This window comes from Gekko japonicus, unplaced genomic scaffold, assembly GCF_001447785.1.
Source record: "Gekko japonicus isolate JY-2015 unplaced genomic scaffold, Gekko_japonicus_V1.1 scaffold1035, whole genome shotgun sequence".
Lineage (NCBI taxonomy): Eukaryota > Metazoa > Chordata > Lepidosauria > Squamata > Gekkonidae > Gekko > Gekko japonicus.
Genome location: NW_015168078.1, coordinates 49948 through 66542, shown reverse-complemented (window position 1 = coordinate 66542; position 16595 = coordinate 49948). Strand labels below are relative to the sequence as shown.

General features: G+C 44.3%; 1 protein-coding gene across 1 annotated transcript in view; it reads right to left on the bottom strand.

The window, feature by feature from the left end:
* Positions 1-10602: 10602 nt before the first annotated feature.
* PPP4R3A (protein phosphatase 4 regulatory subunit 3A) overlaps positions 10603-16595 on the bottom strand; it is a 42000-nt gene continuing 36007 nt past the window's right edge. Inside the window, exons 14-15 of the mRNA XM_015414667.1 lie at positions 15130-15356; positions 10603-11467 (exon numbers count right to left, since the gene is read on the bottom strand). Coding sequence (XP_015270153.1) covers positions 11369-11467; positions 15130-15356 — 326 coding nt within the window. The 3' untranslated portion in view covers positions 10603-11368. The remainder of the gene's footprint in view (positions 11468-15129; positions 15357-16595) is intronic.

Genomic DNA, 16595 nt, shown 5'->3' with positions numbered 1-16595 from the left:
GTAGAGGGTCAACCTTCTTCCTCGTGGCCCAGCTTTCCATGTGCAGTTATAAATCCTGGAAGTTGATGGTCGCCTGGACGCTGGTACCCAAAGCTCTAGGAATTTGTTCCTCTCAATTCCCATGCGGCCAAACAGAACCACTCCAGCCTGGGGTGCCAGAGCGGCCCCTGGACTAGCATGTCTGGTGAAGTCGGAAGAGTCAGAGGCTGTGACACCGTCATCTCCTGTAGGGATGTGAACCACAGACGTCTTGGTCAATAAGGTGCTACCACTATTACATGTGCTCTCAGAATTCGAATTTGTCTTAAGAGCTTCGGAAGTGGCGGAAAGGTGTATAGCAGTCCCTAGGGCCATGCAGAGAGTGGTAGTACCATGCAAAGAACCTGTCCAGCTGCGCATTGGCTGGGGAGGTGAAGAGATCTACTAGAGGGGTCCCCAAGGTTTCTGATATGAATCGGAATATCTTCCTGTTCAGTGACCATTCGCTCTCCTGTAATAGCTGACGACTCAGCCAATCTGCCTTGACATTCACAACACCACAACTCCACTTTGATAGAGGACACGTGGGTCTCTGCCCACATCAGCAGTCAGGTCACTTCCCTGTGGAATGCCAGAGACCTGGAGCCTCTCTGTTCAGGTAGGCTTTGACCGACATATTGTCGGTCTGAACGAGGATATGTTGTCCTTGGATCTGTGGAGCAAAGTGTTGCAGTGCCAACCTGATGGCACGAAGCTCCAGTACATTGATTGGGAGACTCCGTTCTGCCGCAGACCATGTGCCTTGTGCGGTATGTTGATGAAGGGTGGCTCCCCACCCCGAGAGACTGGCACCTGTGGATATCTGGATCCTGTCTGGAACCCAAAACTGCTTGCCCAGAGAAAGGTTGGTTAGGCTGATCCTCCAGCAAAGACTGATCTTCACCTGGAGGGGAACCTTCAGGAGGAAGTCCATCCCCAGTGCCACGTGACGTTGATACGGTCTCAGGAACAGTTGTAGTTGCCTGAAGTGGAACCGCCCCCATTGTAGTGTGTCAAATGCCGCCACCATGAGACCCACCATCCTGGTCAGAATGGATAATGACACCATTCTCGCCTGCATGATCTGAGTTGCCAAAGCCTTTAGCTTCCTTGATTTGTTGATTGGAAGAAATAACTTAGTAGACTGGGTGTCTATGATGACTCCTAGGTTTTCTAGCCTTTGAGTAGGTTTCAGAGAACTTTTCTGCAAATTGACAAGAAAACCGAATTCCCTCAGGCACTGCATGGTCCTGCAAGTGTCCCGCTGAGATTGTTCCCTCATTCTGGAGCGTATCAACAGGTCATCAAGTTATGGGTGTATGTGAACTCCCTGTTTCCGAAAAACTACGACCGGATGGACCAGTATCTTGGTGAATACCCTGGGGGCCGAGGAGAGGTCCAACGGGAGCGCTCGGAACTGAAAGTGGTCGTCCTCTACTCTGAAGCGCAGGAATCTTCTGTGAGGAGCAAAAATCGGAATGTGCATGTACGCTTTGGTTAGATCTATGAAAGTGAGGAACTCCCCGGGCTGTAGAGACTCGGCGATTGATCTGAGAGTTTCCATTTGGAATGTCTGGGTTCGACATACTTGTTGACAAACTTTAAGTCCAAAATCGCTTTCCAGTCCCCGTTCTTTCTGGGGACGGTGAAAAAAGTGGAGTAGATGCCCGTCCCCTGTTTCTTAATAGGTACGGCTTCTATCGCTTGAATGTCCAACAAGTGATTTATTGCTGAGGTGGTTCTGTCTTTCTTTAACTTGTTTCTGTGAGATGGAGATGCAACAAGCCGGCAAGGGGGAAGCACATGAAACTCGATTTTGTAGCCTCCTTGACAATGTCCACAGTCCACGCATCTGCATGGGAGGATGACCAGGCTTGACTGAACAGCGCCAAGCGTCCTCCCACTGGAGGGGATAGGTAGTAATGCTCTGGGATTCTTGGGGTCCCTGTCCCCTTTATCCTGACAGTTGTTGTAGTTGGGTCTTGAAAACCGGTTGGAGAAGCCACCTCTGCGAAAGGATTGCTTATTGCCGCCCCAGGTTGGTCTCCTGTCTTGCCTGAATCTGGGCAAAGTGTGCTGCATACGGAAGGAAGAAGAGGCTGTGTCCCCCTTGTTGCCTGAGCGGACCATCTTGGGAAGAGCTTTCTTCTTATTTTGCGTTTCCACGAGGATTCTTTCCAGCGACTCTCCAAAGAGCTTGTCGCCCTGGAATGGATAGGCGGAGACAATTGCCTTTGACTGGTAGTCTGCTTGCCAGGCTCTAAGCCAAACCATGCGGCGAACAGCTGCGGTAGATGCCATGGCCTTTGAGGCACAGACCATAGTGTCCAGGGTGGCATCTGCTGTGTAAAACACCGCCTTCAGGACTCTATTGGCGCCTTCCAGAAGCCTGCAGTTGTTGTCGGGCAACAATTGAATTAGCTTCCTCATCCACATGATGCTTGCTCTGGCTACAGTGGATATGGCAGCAGACATCCTAATTGCCATGGCATTTGCTTCATGAGCCTTTCTCAGACCAAATTCTGCGTGCTTGTCGAGGTTGTTTCTCAGATTGCCGTGGCCGTCCTCAGACACCAGCCCTGATTACTGCAGTGCAGCTACTGGTGCATCCACCGCAGGTACCTGTAACAGACCTTAGTGAGAACCGTATTGAGCTTCCAGGTCGGAAACCTTGGACTGTGTTATGCCCTAGTTAAGCAGAAGATGATATAGGATACAATTTTTTAATAGCCCCTGGAGTGGGTCTGTTAGTCAATGGTCTCACCCATTCAGCCTTCATCTTTCTGGCATAGAAGTCAGGAAAGGGAAAGGCAGTCTCTGAATAATCAGCAAGTGGGAAGAACTCGTCAGTGATCTCAGCCCCCTCTCTCTGATCCTGGGCATCAGGCTGCTTGCCTCCAATAGGGTGAGAACCCTGAATGTGGAGGGCAGACAATGTCTTTGAAAGTAAATATGGCAGGTCCTCTCCTTTAAAAAATCTAAAGGATTGTTCTGTGGGAGTTGGTTTCCTACCTTCCTCTTCATTAGAGGAGAACTCCCTCTCTTCTTTTTCACTGGGAATGTGGGACGAGTCTTCCTCGTGTTCCATTAAATCATGGAGGCACCCTCCCCATCTGAACCATTTTTGTGCAGCTTTTGTGGGCCAGGAATGTTTTTCCTTGGCTGTCCCAGGAGAAGGGGAAGAGCCAGGGGATCCAGGACGTGAACCCATACCCCCCACGCCATGAGAAAGCGTGATTTCCTCCCTTATAGCCCATCTGAGGCAAGCCATTACTCTGGGGGAGATGGGGGGGGGGGAACCGGCATCGCTGGCATTACCAGTCTGGGATCCCGCGTCCTCACCCTCTGTCGCCCCGGAGGCCCTTTTCGGGGCGCTTTGCCACATCGCTCCCCACTCGATCCTCCGTCGGGCGTTACCAGTCTGGGATCCCGCGTCGTCTTCACCCTCCGTCGCCCCAGAGGCCCTTTTTGGCGTGCTTTGCCACATTGCTCCCCGCTCGGTCCTCCGTCACCGCAGCTCACTTTTTTGCCGCATGTTTTTTATCTCCTTCATTTTGAACAATGGAGTCTCCCTGCGGTGTGGAGAGAAACCCGTCACCATCCTCCTTTGCCTCCATAAAGGGCAGAGTAGGTGCCGTGTTTGAAAGGAGAGGGCACACTGAGAAGAAAACCCCAAGCCCTCTATTGAGGTGGGGGGGGAGCAGGGAGCAAGGAGCGAGATAGCTTTTTTTTTTAAAATAGAGTTAGAGAAAGTAGGATAAGGATAAGGGGAAAAACAGAGCGAGAGTGAGAAATAAGTCAAGCAGCAGGAAGGATTAGGCAAAGCCTAGACCTAGCTGCTCTCCCTACTGAGGCAGGAAAAGAACTGAGCCAAGGGTGACTCCCAGCACAGGAAACAGGAAGTTTTGAGTTAGTCCTGCCTCCCTAAGCGATGGATGGGAATCACCCACAAGATGGCCTCCGCCTCAGAGGGAGAACAGGCCTGGCCTGTAGCTGGTGAAGAAATCGTCCTTTGTGAAAGTCGGAATATTTAAGGAAAGACTCATCACAGCTTCTTTCAGTGCTCTTCAGAAATTCCCTTCTATCAATGATGAATGCATAAATCTGGTTAGATTAACAGCTACTTAAAACCTAGTAAAATCTTACAAGGATAAAATTGTAGGTGGTGGCCTTCACAAGAGCCAGTGTGGTATAGTGGCCAGAGTGTCAGATTAAGATCTGGAAGACCCAGGTTCAAATCCCAAGCTGCATTAGAAGTGGATTAAGTAACCTTGGGCCAGGAGAGGAGAACAATGTAAGACATTTTGGGTCCCAACTGGGGAGCAAGGTGAGGCATAAATGAAGCAAAATAAACAAACCCAGGAATCTTGTCCATATCAGTCAGAGTGATCATTCTAAAGTTCTCCACAGAAAGCTGACAAATGGGATTTTCTGACACATTCTGCAAATTATATCCAAACTGGCATCCTAAATTGCCCTGGATCTGAGATAAACAAAGAATCTAGCAAAAGTATCACAGGTGGAGCAAATTATTCCTTAATACCTTCAAACAAAGAGCTGGATGAGATTCAATTGATACGATGGGGGCAGAATGAGGTGTGGCATGGGTACAGTGTTTAGAGCGTCAGACTAGGGTGTGGGTCAAGCAGATTTAACTCCCCACTCTGCCATGGAAGTTTGCCAGGTGGCCTTAGGCTCATTACAGTCTCAGCATAACCTATTTTACAGGGCTGCTATTGTGATGATAAAGTGGTGGAGGAGAGAGCAATGTGAAAGGCCACCTTGGTCCCAACTATGGGGAAATTAGGATACTAGAATATAAATTTCAAAAATAAAAATGGTAGACCCAAGCAATAGGGCAAAAATCTTGATTAAAAATGGCTTAGATCAGGGATGTCAAACTCATTCGTTAGAAGGGCCAGATATGACATAAATGGGACTTTGTCAGGCCAGGTCATGTAATGCCAGGTAGTGAAGATATTAACTTTATAAACACTGACAAACACAATTAAAAGATTTTTTAAACTTAAAATACAAACATGCTTAAAACAGTAACACTCTTGCCATATTTTATTTAACAGCCTTTAATAACTGACACCTCCCAAGCCCCCCCTTAAAAGATGCCTACCTAAAATGGAAAGGTGGAGGGGATAGTGGGATTTGGCAATGCAATTTTTTAAATAAAATATCAAGAAAATGCACAAGGATCACAGCAGAAACTAAAGATAAAAACTAAAAATATAAAATGCTCTGAGCCTAGGAAAACATGAAATGGCTGGGTATTGCAAGCTCTCCAGTGTAATGTCCCCCTTTGGCTGTGGGTTCCCAAGTTAGAGTACTCACTCAGGCACCCATTCTCAGGTCCATTCAACAGAGGCAAGCTGACTCAAAACATCAGCCCTTTATTTGCAAGCAGACAACTTCAACTGGCATACAAACACTGGAAACTGAAACTCCACTCCATTGAAATAGATTGCAGCTCAAAACAAGTTGCAAAGAAAATGTGGAATGGATTTTTCATTAATGTTTCTGGCCCCAGAAAGACTACTCTGGGACTGGCATGATAGTCCCCAGAGTGGAATTCCATTCCCAGAATGCAGCTGCTACTCCCAGGGACTGGCAGTCCACTCTGGGGGCTGTCATTCCAGTCCCAGAGTAGTCTATCTAGGCCCAGAGACCTTAAAGGAAAATGGAAGATTTCTATTCACTTACCGTGAAGCTTCTCTCACGGTGGTCTGGGAGTGGGGCAGTCCTTACTCTTGGGAATAGGCTCCCCCTCTGGAACAGGGTCGGTTTCCTCAGATCAATCCAGGAAGGAGAGGGGCCTGTTTTGACCATGTAGTAACCCTTTAGGAATCTCTTAACGTGTGGATGGCAATTGAAGGGATTTCCCTTCCTAGCCCCAATGACTGTAGCTGGATCTCCACCCATCTGACCAGGTCGCTCACTTCTGTGTATAAGGTCCAAAATCTGGTTCCTTATACTTTTGTTGTCATATTGTCTGTCTGGACTAGAAGCTGATGACCTGTTAGTACCTTGTAGAATTCCAAGAGCCCCAGCCTGGTGGCTCTGAGCTCTAAAAATTTTACACTCAGTGAGATCCCTTCCTGAGACCAAACCCCTTGTGTCATTGCCCCTTGAGAGTGGGTTCTCCACCCTGGCAGACTTGCGTCTGTGGTCATCACCATCCTATCTAGATTTCAGACCGGGGATCCCCATTGGAAACAAAAAGGGTTCCAGCCACCACTGCACTGATGCTGAAGTTGTTTTGGCAACTGTACCAGCTTGTAGCCCTAACTGGCAACCACATCCTGGTAAGGTAAGGGAAAATGTCTGTAGAGGTCCGGCATGGAACCTTGACCATTGAAGCACTTCATGGCTTGACACCACCACGCTCAGTAGCTTGGCCAGTACCATACCCTCTATCTTGCATTTTTTCAGCCTATCTATGGTCAGAAGTTGTATGTTGTATTATCTCTCCCAAGTTCCTATCTGCACCCACAGGTGTACCCATGATTGAGAGGTGTTTAGAGTGCCCTTCTCCATGTTGACCACGAAGGCATGGTCCTTACAAAAAACACACCACCACCCTCTCTGATGCTCCCTCGCTCTGCTGGTAAGAAGGGGCCTTGACAAGGATGTCATCTAGAGATGGTAACAGCAACACTCCCTGAAGTCTCGGATATGATACAATGGCCACCATAAACTTGTTGAACCTTCTTGGGAATGACTTCAGGCAGAAAGGCAACACTGGTACTGAAGTGCTTCGCATCATGCGCAAAGCGTAGGGACCTGCAGTGAGCCTCTTGAATTGGGATGTGTAAATGGTCCTCCTATAGATTGATGGATGCCAGGAAATCCTTTGCCTGAACATCTGCCAGAATGGAGTTCAGACTTTTCATCCTGAATGTTCTAGTCCTGATGCAATTGTTTAGCCATTTCAGGTCCAAGATTTTCCTGGCATCTTTATTCTTCTTTGGCTCTGGGCATGTTATCCTTTTGGAGTCACAACAGGACTAAGTTTTTTGTTTGTGTTGTTTTGTTTTTTGAACATAGAACACATCTTTATTTTCAATAAGATATCTGTCAAGTCCCTCTCCAAAAAGGTTTATGCCCTGAAGGGAACTGTTTTAGCTTGTGCTGCAGAGTCCCCATCCCAATTCTGAGCCACATGTTCCTTCTGGCTGCTACACTGCATGCCATGGCTCTAGCTAACTACTGCAGGATGTCCAGTGAAGTCCCTGCCACAATCACTGTTGCTACGGCAACCTTCTTAAGTTTGTCTTTAAGTTCTTGTGGGACTCTACTATCAGCTGAGGCTGGTCTCGATGCCCAAGAATGAACCACCCTGGCAAGCACCGAGCCTGCTGTTGACATCCTGATGGAGCAGGCTGAGACTTCGAAGTCTTTGCATAAGGCTTGCTGAAATCCCCTATCGCTGGGTCTTAGGCAACCTATCTGCATCCATAGGGAGAACTGAGTTGGAGGTCAAGTTAGACCCAGGTTCGTCCACCATTGGCACCTTGAGTCTCTTGGTAGCCTCTGGTATCAGGGAATAAAGCTTGGAAGGGAGGATCTGACGGTTAGTTTTTAGCTATAAAAGGCTGCGGGCAGTTAGAGGCTTGCCATTGCCTGCCTCAGCCTAGCAACCCTGGATTTCCCTTCTCCCTCTCTTCTACTCATTCCTGGATCGCTGCGCTCTACAGAGCACCTGTGAAACACATCCTGCTCAAGCAGCAGGGCCAGTAAGACTGGAGTGTTCCCAGGGGACAGGCCCCTCCCCTTCCTGGATTGATCTGAGGAAACCGACCTTGTTCCAGAGAAGGGGCCTATTCCCAAGAGTAAGGACTGCCCCACTCACAGGACCACCGGAGAATTCATCCCACATTTTCCTTGCAACTTGTTTTGTGCTTTAGCCCAAAGGCGCTTCCTCCTAGAGGAGAAACCTGCAAAGAAAAGACCCAGCCAGCTGGAAAGTTCGACAGCCCCGATCTCCCTCAGAAGGGTGAGGACAGGCAGGAGAGAGGGCAGGAGAGAGGGTGGGGGTGGAGAAGAGAGCCATGGGCCTGATTGAGGCCCTGGGTGGGCCAGTTCTGGCCTGCAGGCCTTATGTTTGACACCCCTGGCTTAGATGCTATGAAGAAGTTCTATACATGATAGTGTCTGCCATGGAGTATGCTTCCTCTTAAATTTGTTTGTGCAAAGGCCCATTAAAAACTATGATCTGGTAGACATGGAATTCATTCATAGAATCCAAGCCTTACTTATTTGCTCATCAAACAAAAACTAATATGGCAATATGTATGTTCTCTTGTACTTATATGTTCTCTGGTACTTGTATCACCATTAAACAAGCTCCATACGGATCGTGATTAGGTTGCTCCAAATAATACTTTAGTAACCGTTTTATGTTTCAGAACTATTACCTCTCACATGAAGGACAACATTTCATCCTGGGATTCCAGCCATTCAGTCCCACATCTGAAGAGATGTTCACTGAAGCAACAGTCATCAGGAAGTAATAAAATGGAATACAGTCACTGACATTTGTGACTCTCAATAAGAAAGTTTTTAATTCAACTTTTGGGATATGAAAAAGGGAGGAAAATAACGTGGAAACATCTCTGAGCTTCCTGTCTGTTCTCTTGTTGGTGGGTTGACTGAAAACTGGAAGTGGGTTCACATTCCTCTCAATAACAGCAACATTGCTACTCAAGTTAAGTTGCAGCTAGAATTTCCCGTCTGTCAGCTTCTATTGAGGAGCCTGTATCAGCTTCCATATACTGACGGCCAGTTGTTTAAATATGATAGATTCCATTCATAAAAATGTATTGTGCACCTCAGAAGCAACTGAAAAACAATCTAAATCCTCCAGATTAGAGATTCGACTGAGAATGCATCTCATATGGTGTTGGATGTTCCAGCTAGGAAACCAGTTATATCATTTATTTAAAATTTCAACTTTAATGCAGTTCACTCCGCCCCTCCCATATCCCCTTCCCAGAGACGCTAGCCTAACCCATCCTTCAGCTCATTCCTCAGACAGAATTTTTCCTAAGGTTCACACTTTCTCCATCACCCAAATCGTTGTGTTGAAACTTCCATTGGTTCTCATTTGAGGAAACGTGGTATGCTGAAAACCAAATTCAATCTAGACAGACCACCAGACCTGAAACTTGGAAAAGCAAGGTCAGAAATGAAATGTTAACATCAGTTCACGGTATGGCATTGGCCTACTTTGAATTAAGAAACATACTTTTATGAAGTGCTGCTAGTTCTAAGAATGCTCTGATCAGGTGAGTGTTATATGCCACTTTATCTAAATGTTCCTGTTCAGTGACTTAAAGGTGAAGAAATACTATTTTTCCCTCTGCTATACATTTTTGTTATATATAATTCACTTAAGTGGAATATGGGAAGAATAACTTTAAAATGACATAGAAAGAATCAGAACTCTGTACAGGACAAGGGAACACACCCAGTGGCATGAGCAATCGTACATTTTAAGAACTCACACTATGGTACAGTTTTACACAATGAAAACTGCCCTTCAAACACAGAAAGGGATTATTTGTTACACAAACAGGTGAAACTGGAGTAATCAATGGCTACATAATATTATCAAGGGACACAACCAACCCTGCTACTTGGAGTAGCTTTGACTTGATTGCTGGAAGATGGATGTATTAAACTTTCCATGTGTTACTTTCCATGTGACGTTTCAACATGTTGCAATCTTCAGGTTCTTGAACGTCTCCCTTTCTCAATGTGTAAAGGAAGCAATAAGTGAACTGGGCCCACACATTTATATTCTGGCAAGGTGTCAGACCCACCTGAACTTTCACTGGAAAGAGGTGGTGTGTTTTGATCTGATAGAATGACCAATTCTCTGTGGCAAACCGTACTGGCAAACATACATTCAGGATTTGCACCAGGTTGATTTCTGGAGAGAAATCTCAAAATGGGAGATCAGGTCTTTACTTGTCTGTTGTAAACTTCCACTAATAATTATTGCTGCAAATGGCTGCTGGCTGTTATGGTGTTGCAACAAAAGGATAGCTACTGTACTATAAAAAGATTGATTTGTTCCCCCACCAAGAACCAGAACATATTAATAACCTAAATAAATATTTTATAATCCATTAATAAACGGTGACAGTAAAACTGGTATTCCAAAGGGAGTCAGAAGTTTAAAAAAAAAATACCACTAATGCAGTAGTTCTTTCACTTGGAATTATTCTTTTTTATTTTCAGAACTGAAATGTGTCAGTATATTTATACTCTTAAATAAATCATCTTAAATTTGATTTAAACGTACCAGCATTGTTCCCAGTTAAGAATTTTCAAAAATCTCTTTGGAATACTAATTTCATATTTATAGATTTAAAAAATGCAGCCTATTTCCCTGAATTGTTTCAAGACAGTTGATGATGGAAAGTTTAATATAAAATATTTAGTCACAAAATAGTATTGCTTTTTATGCACATTGTGGCAAGATTAATTTGCTCTTTTTCAATAAAAACTATACCATCTGCCATAAAATCCTAAACATATTTAGAACTGTGATGCAGAACAGAATTTCACAGGTGAAACAGGTACCAGCACAACAATGAGATTATATTACATCAAAAATTTTAATGGTCCCAAATATATACTCAACAACTAAGCATACACTCAGGGGGCAAAATAAAAATAAAATTATGACACAAAAAGTGACCACATCTAGAATTCCATTCAATCTTTTAATCAAGGGATAGACAAATCCCCCACTTCCAAAGAAAATTCTGCAGTTTAAAGGGCAAAGGGGAACACATTTTAAAAAAGAAAACTTATGGTCAGCCCTCCCCCAAAGAGTTCTTTTTTAAACCTGTTGTAGCTCGACTAAAATGTTCAGAATGTATGGTTTCAAAGGCAGGTCTCTTTTATACAAAGAAACTGCTGGCATTCTTAGCTAGTGAAGAATTATGGCAGAAAAGCCTTTTCTTCAAGTCTCATACATGGTCCAAGAAAGCATGTTCTGATTGTAGCAACTGACCAGCCAATCCAGAGTTCCACTATTAAACTCCTGCCCTGTTGGCTTTTTATATATATATTTCCATTTCCTTCCCTGAGAAAAGGGCAATGCGTGGTCCAAGCTGGAGAGGTCAAAGGCATGTCATTCCCATTAAGTGTAGTATATCCTCTTCTGCCGCTCATTCAAATTGGCACTTGATTAGCAGGAATCCACATTTTTAAACTGATCTGTGTCACACACAGTAATTCACTAAAAGTTGCAGTTTTTAATTATGGACTTTTCCTGTTCTGGAAACCAGGTTCACCCGCCAACTGATGCTGCTCTTCAGAACTGTCATTATGAGGACTCAACCTTTGCTTTCTGTGACAAAGGTAGACTTTCTTCATCATCCTCATCATCATCGTCAGGATAATCTACAAGCCCCACCAGGCCTCCCTAAAAAAATGAAAGAAAAAAGGAAAATTAGAGTCACAAACAATATTAGCTATATTCCTGCTTTACTATGTTCTAATATACAGACTATCAGAAGTTTTAGTAAGAACTTCAGTCTTCACAAGATGTGAAAATATTTGGAGAATACATCTAAAACAGATAAAACAATTCTACCTACTTGGGGGGAGGTAGATTGGGTTCGAGTGAAAAGGTGACAACATTTTTCTATCTGTACAAAGATGGAAATTTCTTTTACCTAGAAAAGTTGGCTGGACTGCAGCAATGAGCGATCTGACGTACTTCAGAGACAATATGGAACATCCTTCAAATTGAATTATCAATTAGGATAATTTAATGATGTGGTCTCTTCCATTTATATAACTATAGTATATTGATGTACATGCAAAACAGCCACATGAATGCATTATTTGCAAGTTATAAGATTCAAGAAAAATTAAAGACAAATTGTTACTAGATGGCCACTAATGAACCCCTGTGCTGTCCAAAAGGATTTTTATGTTGGCTAGTATAAATAGAGATTTATGTATCTTGTCTCCATAATTAAGGAACCCAGTATTAAGGGTGATAAGCACCTACAACTATTCCATGCTCCATCCAGTCTGAATCAGTATCAACAGCCAAAACCAGGAGATGTGCTTGCTCATTACATCTGAAGGATCACATACATGCAAATGTTGCTATTCTTGGCCACAATACATACAATGGGCTGCCCTGAAAAAAAACCCTCAGAGGATGCCTGATCTTTTATACATGGCCTTACACATACACAGGAAAGGCTTGAAGAACTTAAAAGCCAGCATGCTAAGGCTGAAATCCTTGAAGAGTGGCCATAATGACTGTAATATACAATTTAGGGACATTAAAAAGGGTAACAAAAATCCAACATACACATGAGTTTGAAGTCTGAAAAGGCATACACTGCATATTGCACACCTTGGTTGGGGCTAAGCAATGCTCCCTTTAAAACTAAGGGCAAGATGCAAAGCGGTGAAAAGCCAAGGTCAGCACCACTGAAGTGTCTGTTCAGCACTCTCATTTCTGGTGCTTTTGCTTCCACAAGCATGGGCAACAGGCCGAGAAGATGTTCATTTTTTTCACAGCAGCGTCATCACATATTCTGCACTGGAAAATATTTCCTGATTTGTAGACGTAATTCAACTATATTGCCAGGAACAGCAGGCAGATACTGAACCCTTAAGAAAAGGCAACAGGTCCCCTGTATTCAAAGCATGTAGGCTGGATATAAGAGTCACATGGACTGTTCCTATCTTATGATTCTTGCATCCTCAAGTGGCCCCCGGAATTCTCTTAAAACTATCATTCTGAGCTAACAAGAATGGCAATGAGCAAAAAAGCAATGGACTAGATCCAATCACCCTGTTCAGCTAGCTAAGGTGGGGCATTCCATCAGCATAAGGCACAAGCAGCTCCTGTTGATGGGGTATGCCCTGTGCCAATGGAACATGCCCTGTGCCACTTTGTGCACCATCCTTAGCTGAGTGGGGTGACTGCATAAAAACTTACAGCTGTATATGTGGTTGTGTGCGTGCACACACACACACAAACATTCTGCCATCAAGTGACAGCTGATTAGCCAACCCTGAAGGGTTTTCAAGACAAAAGACATATGGAGGTAGTTTGCCATTGCCTGCTCCGCATCACAATCCTGGTATTCCTTGGGGGTCTCCCATCCAAATATTAGTCTGGGACAACCATGCTTAGCTTCTGAGATCTGGTTAGCCTGGGCACACACACACAGCCAGGATACCTTTCCTCATGAGAAAAGGAAGGGACTGCATTTCCATTTTTATTAGAGAATGATTTTGGAGTTTCTAGATATATGTCACAATACTGGGCAGACTGGAGATGCAGCACTGGGAGAGTGACAAAACCATTCTTAGGACTGAGATTATAGACCGTTAGAGCTTTACCCCTTTTTGATCCTTTCCTCATTCCCAATGTGCACTCAGACCAAATAATACACGAGGGTCATTCTCTGATGGTTTATTCTAAGGAAGTTAGGGATTTTGTGTGGGTGGGGATTTTGGTGGTGTTTCCACTGAAATAGCTGAATCACCAGCTGATATCATTGTGCTTACAGTAGCTAGTGTTCTTTGCACATGGGGTGGATTCAATAAGAAACCATATGGATCCAACTGGTTTCTGGACTGCCACTTAGGATTTCTAGCAGATCTTGTTAGCTGACTCCTGCAAATAAGGGAGCTAACGCTGGCATCCTGCAAATAAGGGAGCTAACGCAATAGCTCTTCCTAGGCAGCCTCTCTGTTTTCCAGATCTCAGGCCTCCCCAATGGTTTGAAGGGAGCTATGGGATGCAGCAGAGATGACTTGAGTACAGGTGGAAGAAAATTCATAGCAAATCTAAACAGACATGGATTACTATGTGTTACAAAACATGTACAAAAAAACTACTGGACAGTTTTGTCAAGAGTGGGTTCTCAGCAGTATGATGATGACACCAGACCCTCATGACCGTCTGACCCGGTATGGCAAGTTCTATCTGTAAACAACTGAGATCAGTAACAGACTGAAAGCGGGTGAATAAATTAAAGCTTAATCCAGATAAAACTGAATTATTCATGGTTGTCATCTCACCCTAAAATAGCAGTTTACATGCTGGAAGTGCTTCTGGATGTGGGCCTCCTTCAGAATATACATACAGGTACAGGCTGTGACCCAGAGTGCATTTTAAACCCCTTTGTGGGGGTACTTTATGAAGTGTGCCCTTTGAAAACAGCTAGGAAACATCAACTGGTCCAGAACACTGCAGCCATATTAATTGCAGGTAATGGGGAGAAGGAACATATAAATCTAATACTGCAAGTGCTCCATGATTCCAGATCTGTTTTCAAGATGACTTCAATATGCTTCAGAATTTTATAAATACCCTGGATACCTGAGGGAGAACCTTCTTCCTGTTCTTTGAAATCCAGCAATGAAAGACTACAAAAGGTAATCAGACTGGTTTCTACAGCTGAAGAGCTTTTACAGTGCCCACTGTCTCTGGAACTTCTTGCAATGAGAGATACAATATGCTTGGCTCAATGAAATGAGCCATGTTTCCCAGCAAGATTTTAATTAAGGGTGCAAGAAACTGATTTGCTATACTGTTTCTGTTTGCTGGATTATATAATTAATAAAGTACTCAAATGGTATGCTATTTTTCTTGACTTGGAGACTTTTCACAAACTAAAATGGATTATAAATGCTCTAACAAGTGCCCTTTCACAGAGCAAGATGTAAACAACAGCAACACAGGCTGTCTAGTTTTCTTTATTAATCTAAACACAATGAGATATTTCAAACAGAAACTTTAGATACTTTTCATTTTCAAAACTAAACTTGCCAGTTTAAAGGTACATTCATATAACAGCACCATCCAATAACTGGATCATACACTGAACACTTAGAGCAGTAAATCTTGATTAGATATTTGAAAAAGGACAACTGGGGCACAAAAATAGCTTAGTTGTTGCATCATTTTAGAGATTTATTTAATCGTAGTTTGGAAAGAAACTGTAAATTATATACAAATGAATGGTGACATACATGAATGGCAAACCTCAGAACTGGTGGTCTGGTTTGGACACGACAAGCACGATTTGACTCGAGTGAACACAGTACCTTGGTAGTGATAGCTGCCATCTGAGATGTGCTTTTGGAAACGGATCCAGGAGATCCTGGTGACCCAGGAGATCCTGGTGACCCAGGAGACCCAGGCAAATTAGTTCCAGATGACTGGCTGGTGAGGTTAGCCTTCGTACCACTAGAGAAGGAAAGTTTAAAACTTGGGCTCTGACGACCTGAAAGGTTCGTTTTCAGAAGGACCTCCTTTTCTTCACTTTCTTTAACTGGAATTTAAAACAAATACTATTGTAATGAAGTTCTACTGAGAAAAACAGGTTGCTTACCTGTAACTGATGATCTTTGAGTGGTTATCTATGCATTCACACCTATGGGTTAAGGTGCCTGCGCCACCTTCGGTTCGGGAAACTTCCATCAAGCTCAGAAAGGATCTGGAGCCCCTCCTCCCAGCATGCGCAGGAACTCCAACCACGCAGGCCCAGAGGGCGGGGCTCCAGCATCCCGCCAGTTCCTTCTGATCACTGCAGACCTCCATAAAGAATTAATCAAACTGAAGGCAGACAGCAGTGGGGAAGAAGGGTGGGTGGTGTGAATGCATAGATGACCACTTGAAGATAATCAGTTACAGGTAAGCAACCTGTTTATCTTCTTTGTGGTATCTATGCATCACACCTATGGGAGATTAGCAAGTTTAGGTCTACCTGGGGGAGGGTACTGGCAGCATCTCAGGAGACCATGGACTGTAGTACTGAGTGTCCCATATGTGAAGGATTCTGTGCACAAACATCCCAAGCGTAATGCTTGATGAACATGTTCGGAGTAGCCCATGAGGCCAACTGACAAATGTCTTGCAGGGGCACCCCTCTGAGGAAGGCCATAGAGGTCGACATCGCACGCATGGAATGAGCTCTACACCGAACAGGTAAGGGTCTCTTTTCCAAGAGATAACACAACTTAATGGTCTCAATGATCCATTTGGATAGTCTTGTGTGGAGTTTTACATCCCAATGTCGGGGGGGGGGTGTCATTTGTCCTAGCCCAACTGCCTGTAACCTTCGGGATGAGATGCAGGCTGGAAGGGGGATGAGATGCAGGCTGGAAGGGGGCCAAGCTATCCTACTTTTCAGTCCCCTTCCCTTATATTCATGCCTGGTTCCACTGCTATACTTTCGCCTCCCCAGGAGTACTGGAATCCATAGGCCAGTCAACACCCTTTGTTAATGGTCTTTGCAGGAGACTCAGACCAACCAATACAGCCGACTGGTAAGGTGGTTGTACGCTGTATGGATAACTACTAGTTCACAATTCTCACAATATTGCTGAATCCCTAGCCTAATTACATTCTAGCCTACCATCTAAATCCTGCTAATATTCCTGTCTAGACCTCTCTCTTAACTACATCCAGAGTATGCCATAAGCACTCAATGTTCGTCTTGGGCTGTGGATAAAAATCTGACAAGATGACCTGTTTATGTAGATAGAATTCTGAGACCATCTTTGGTAAG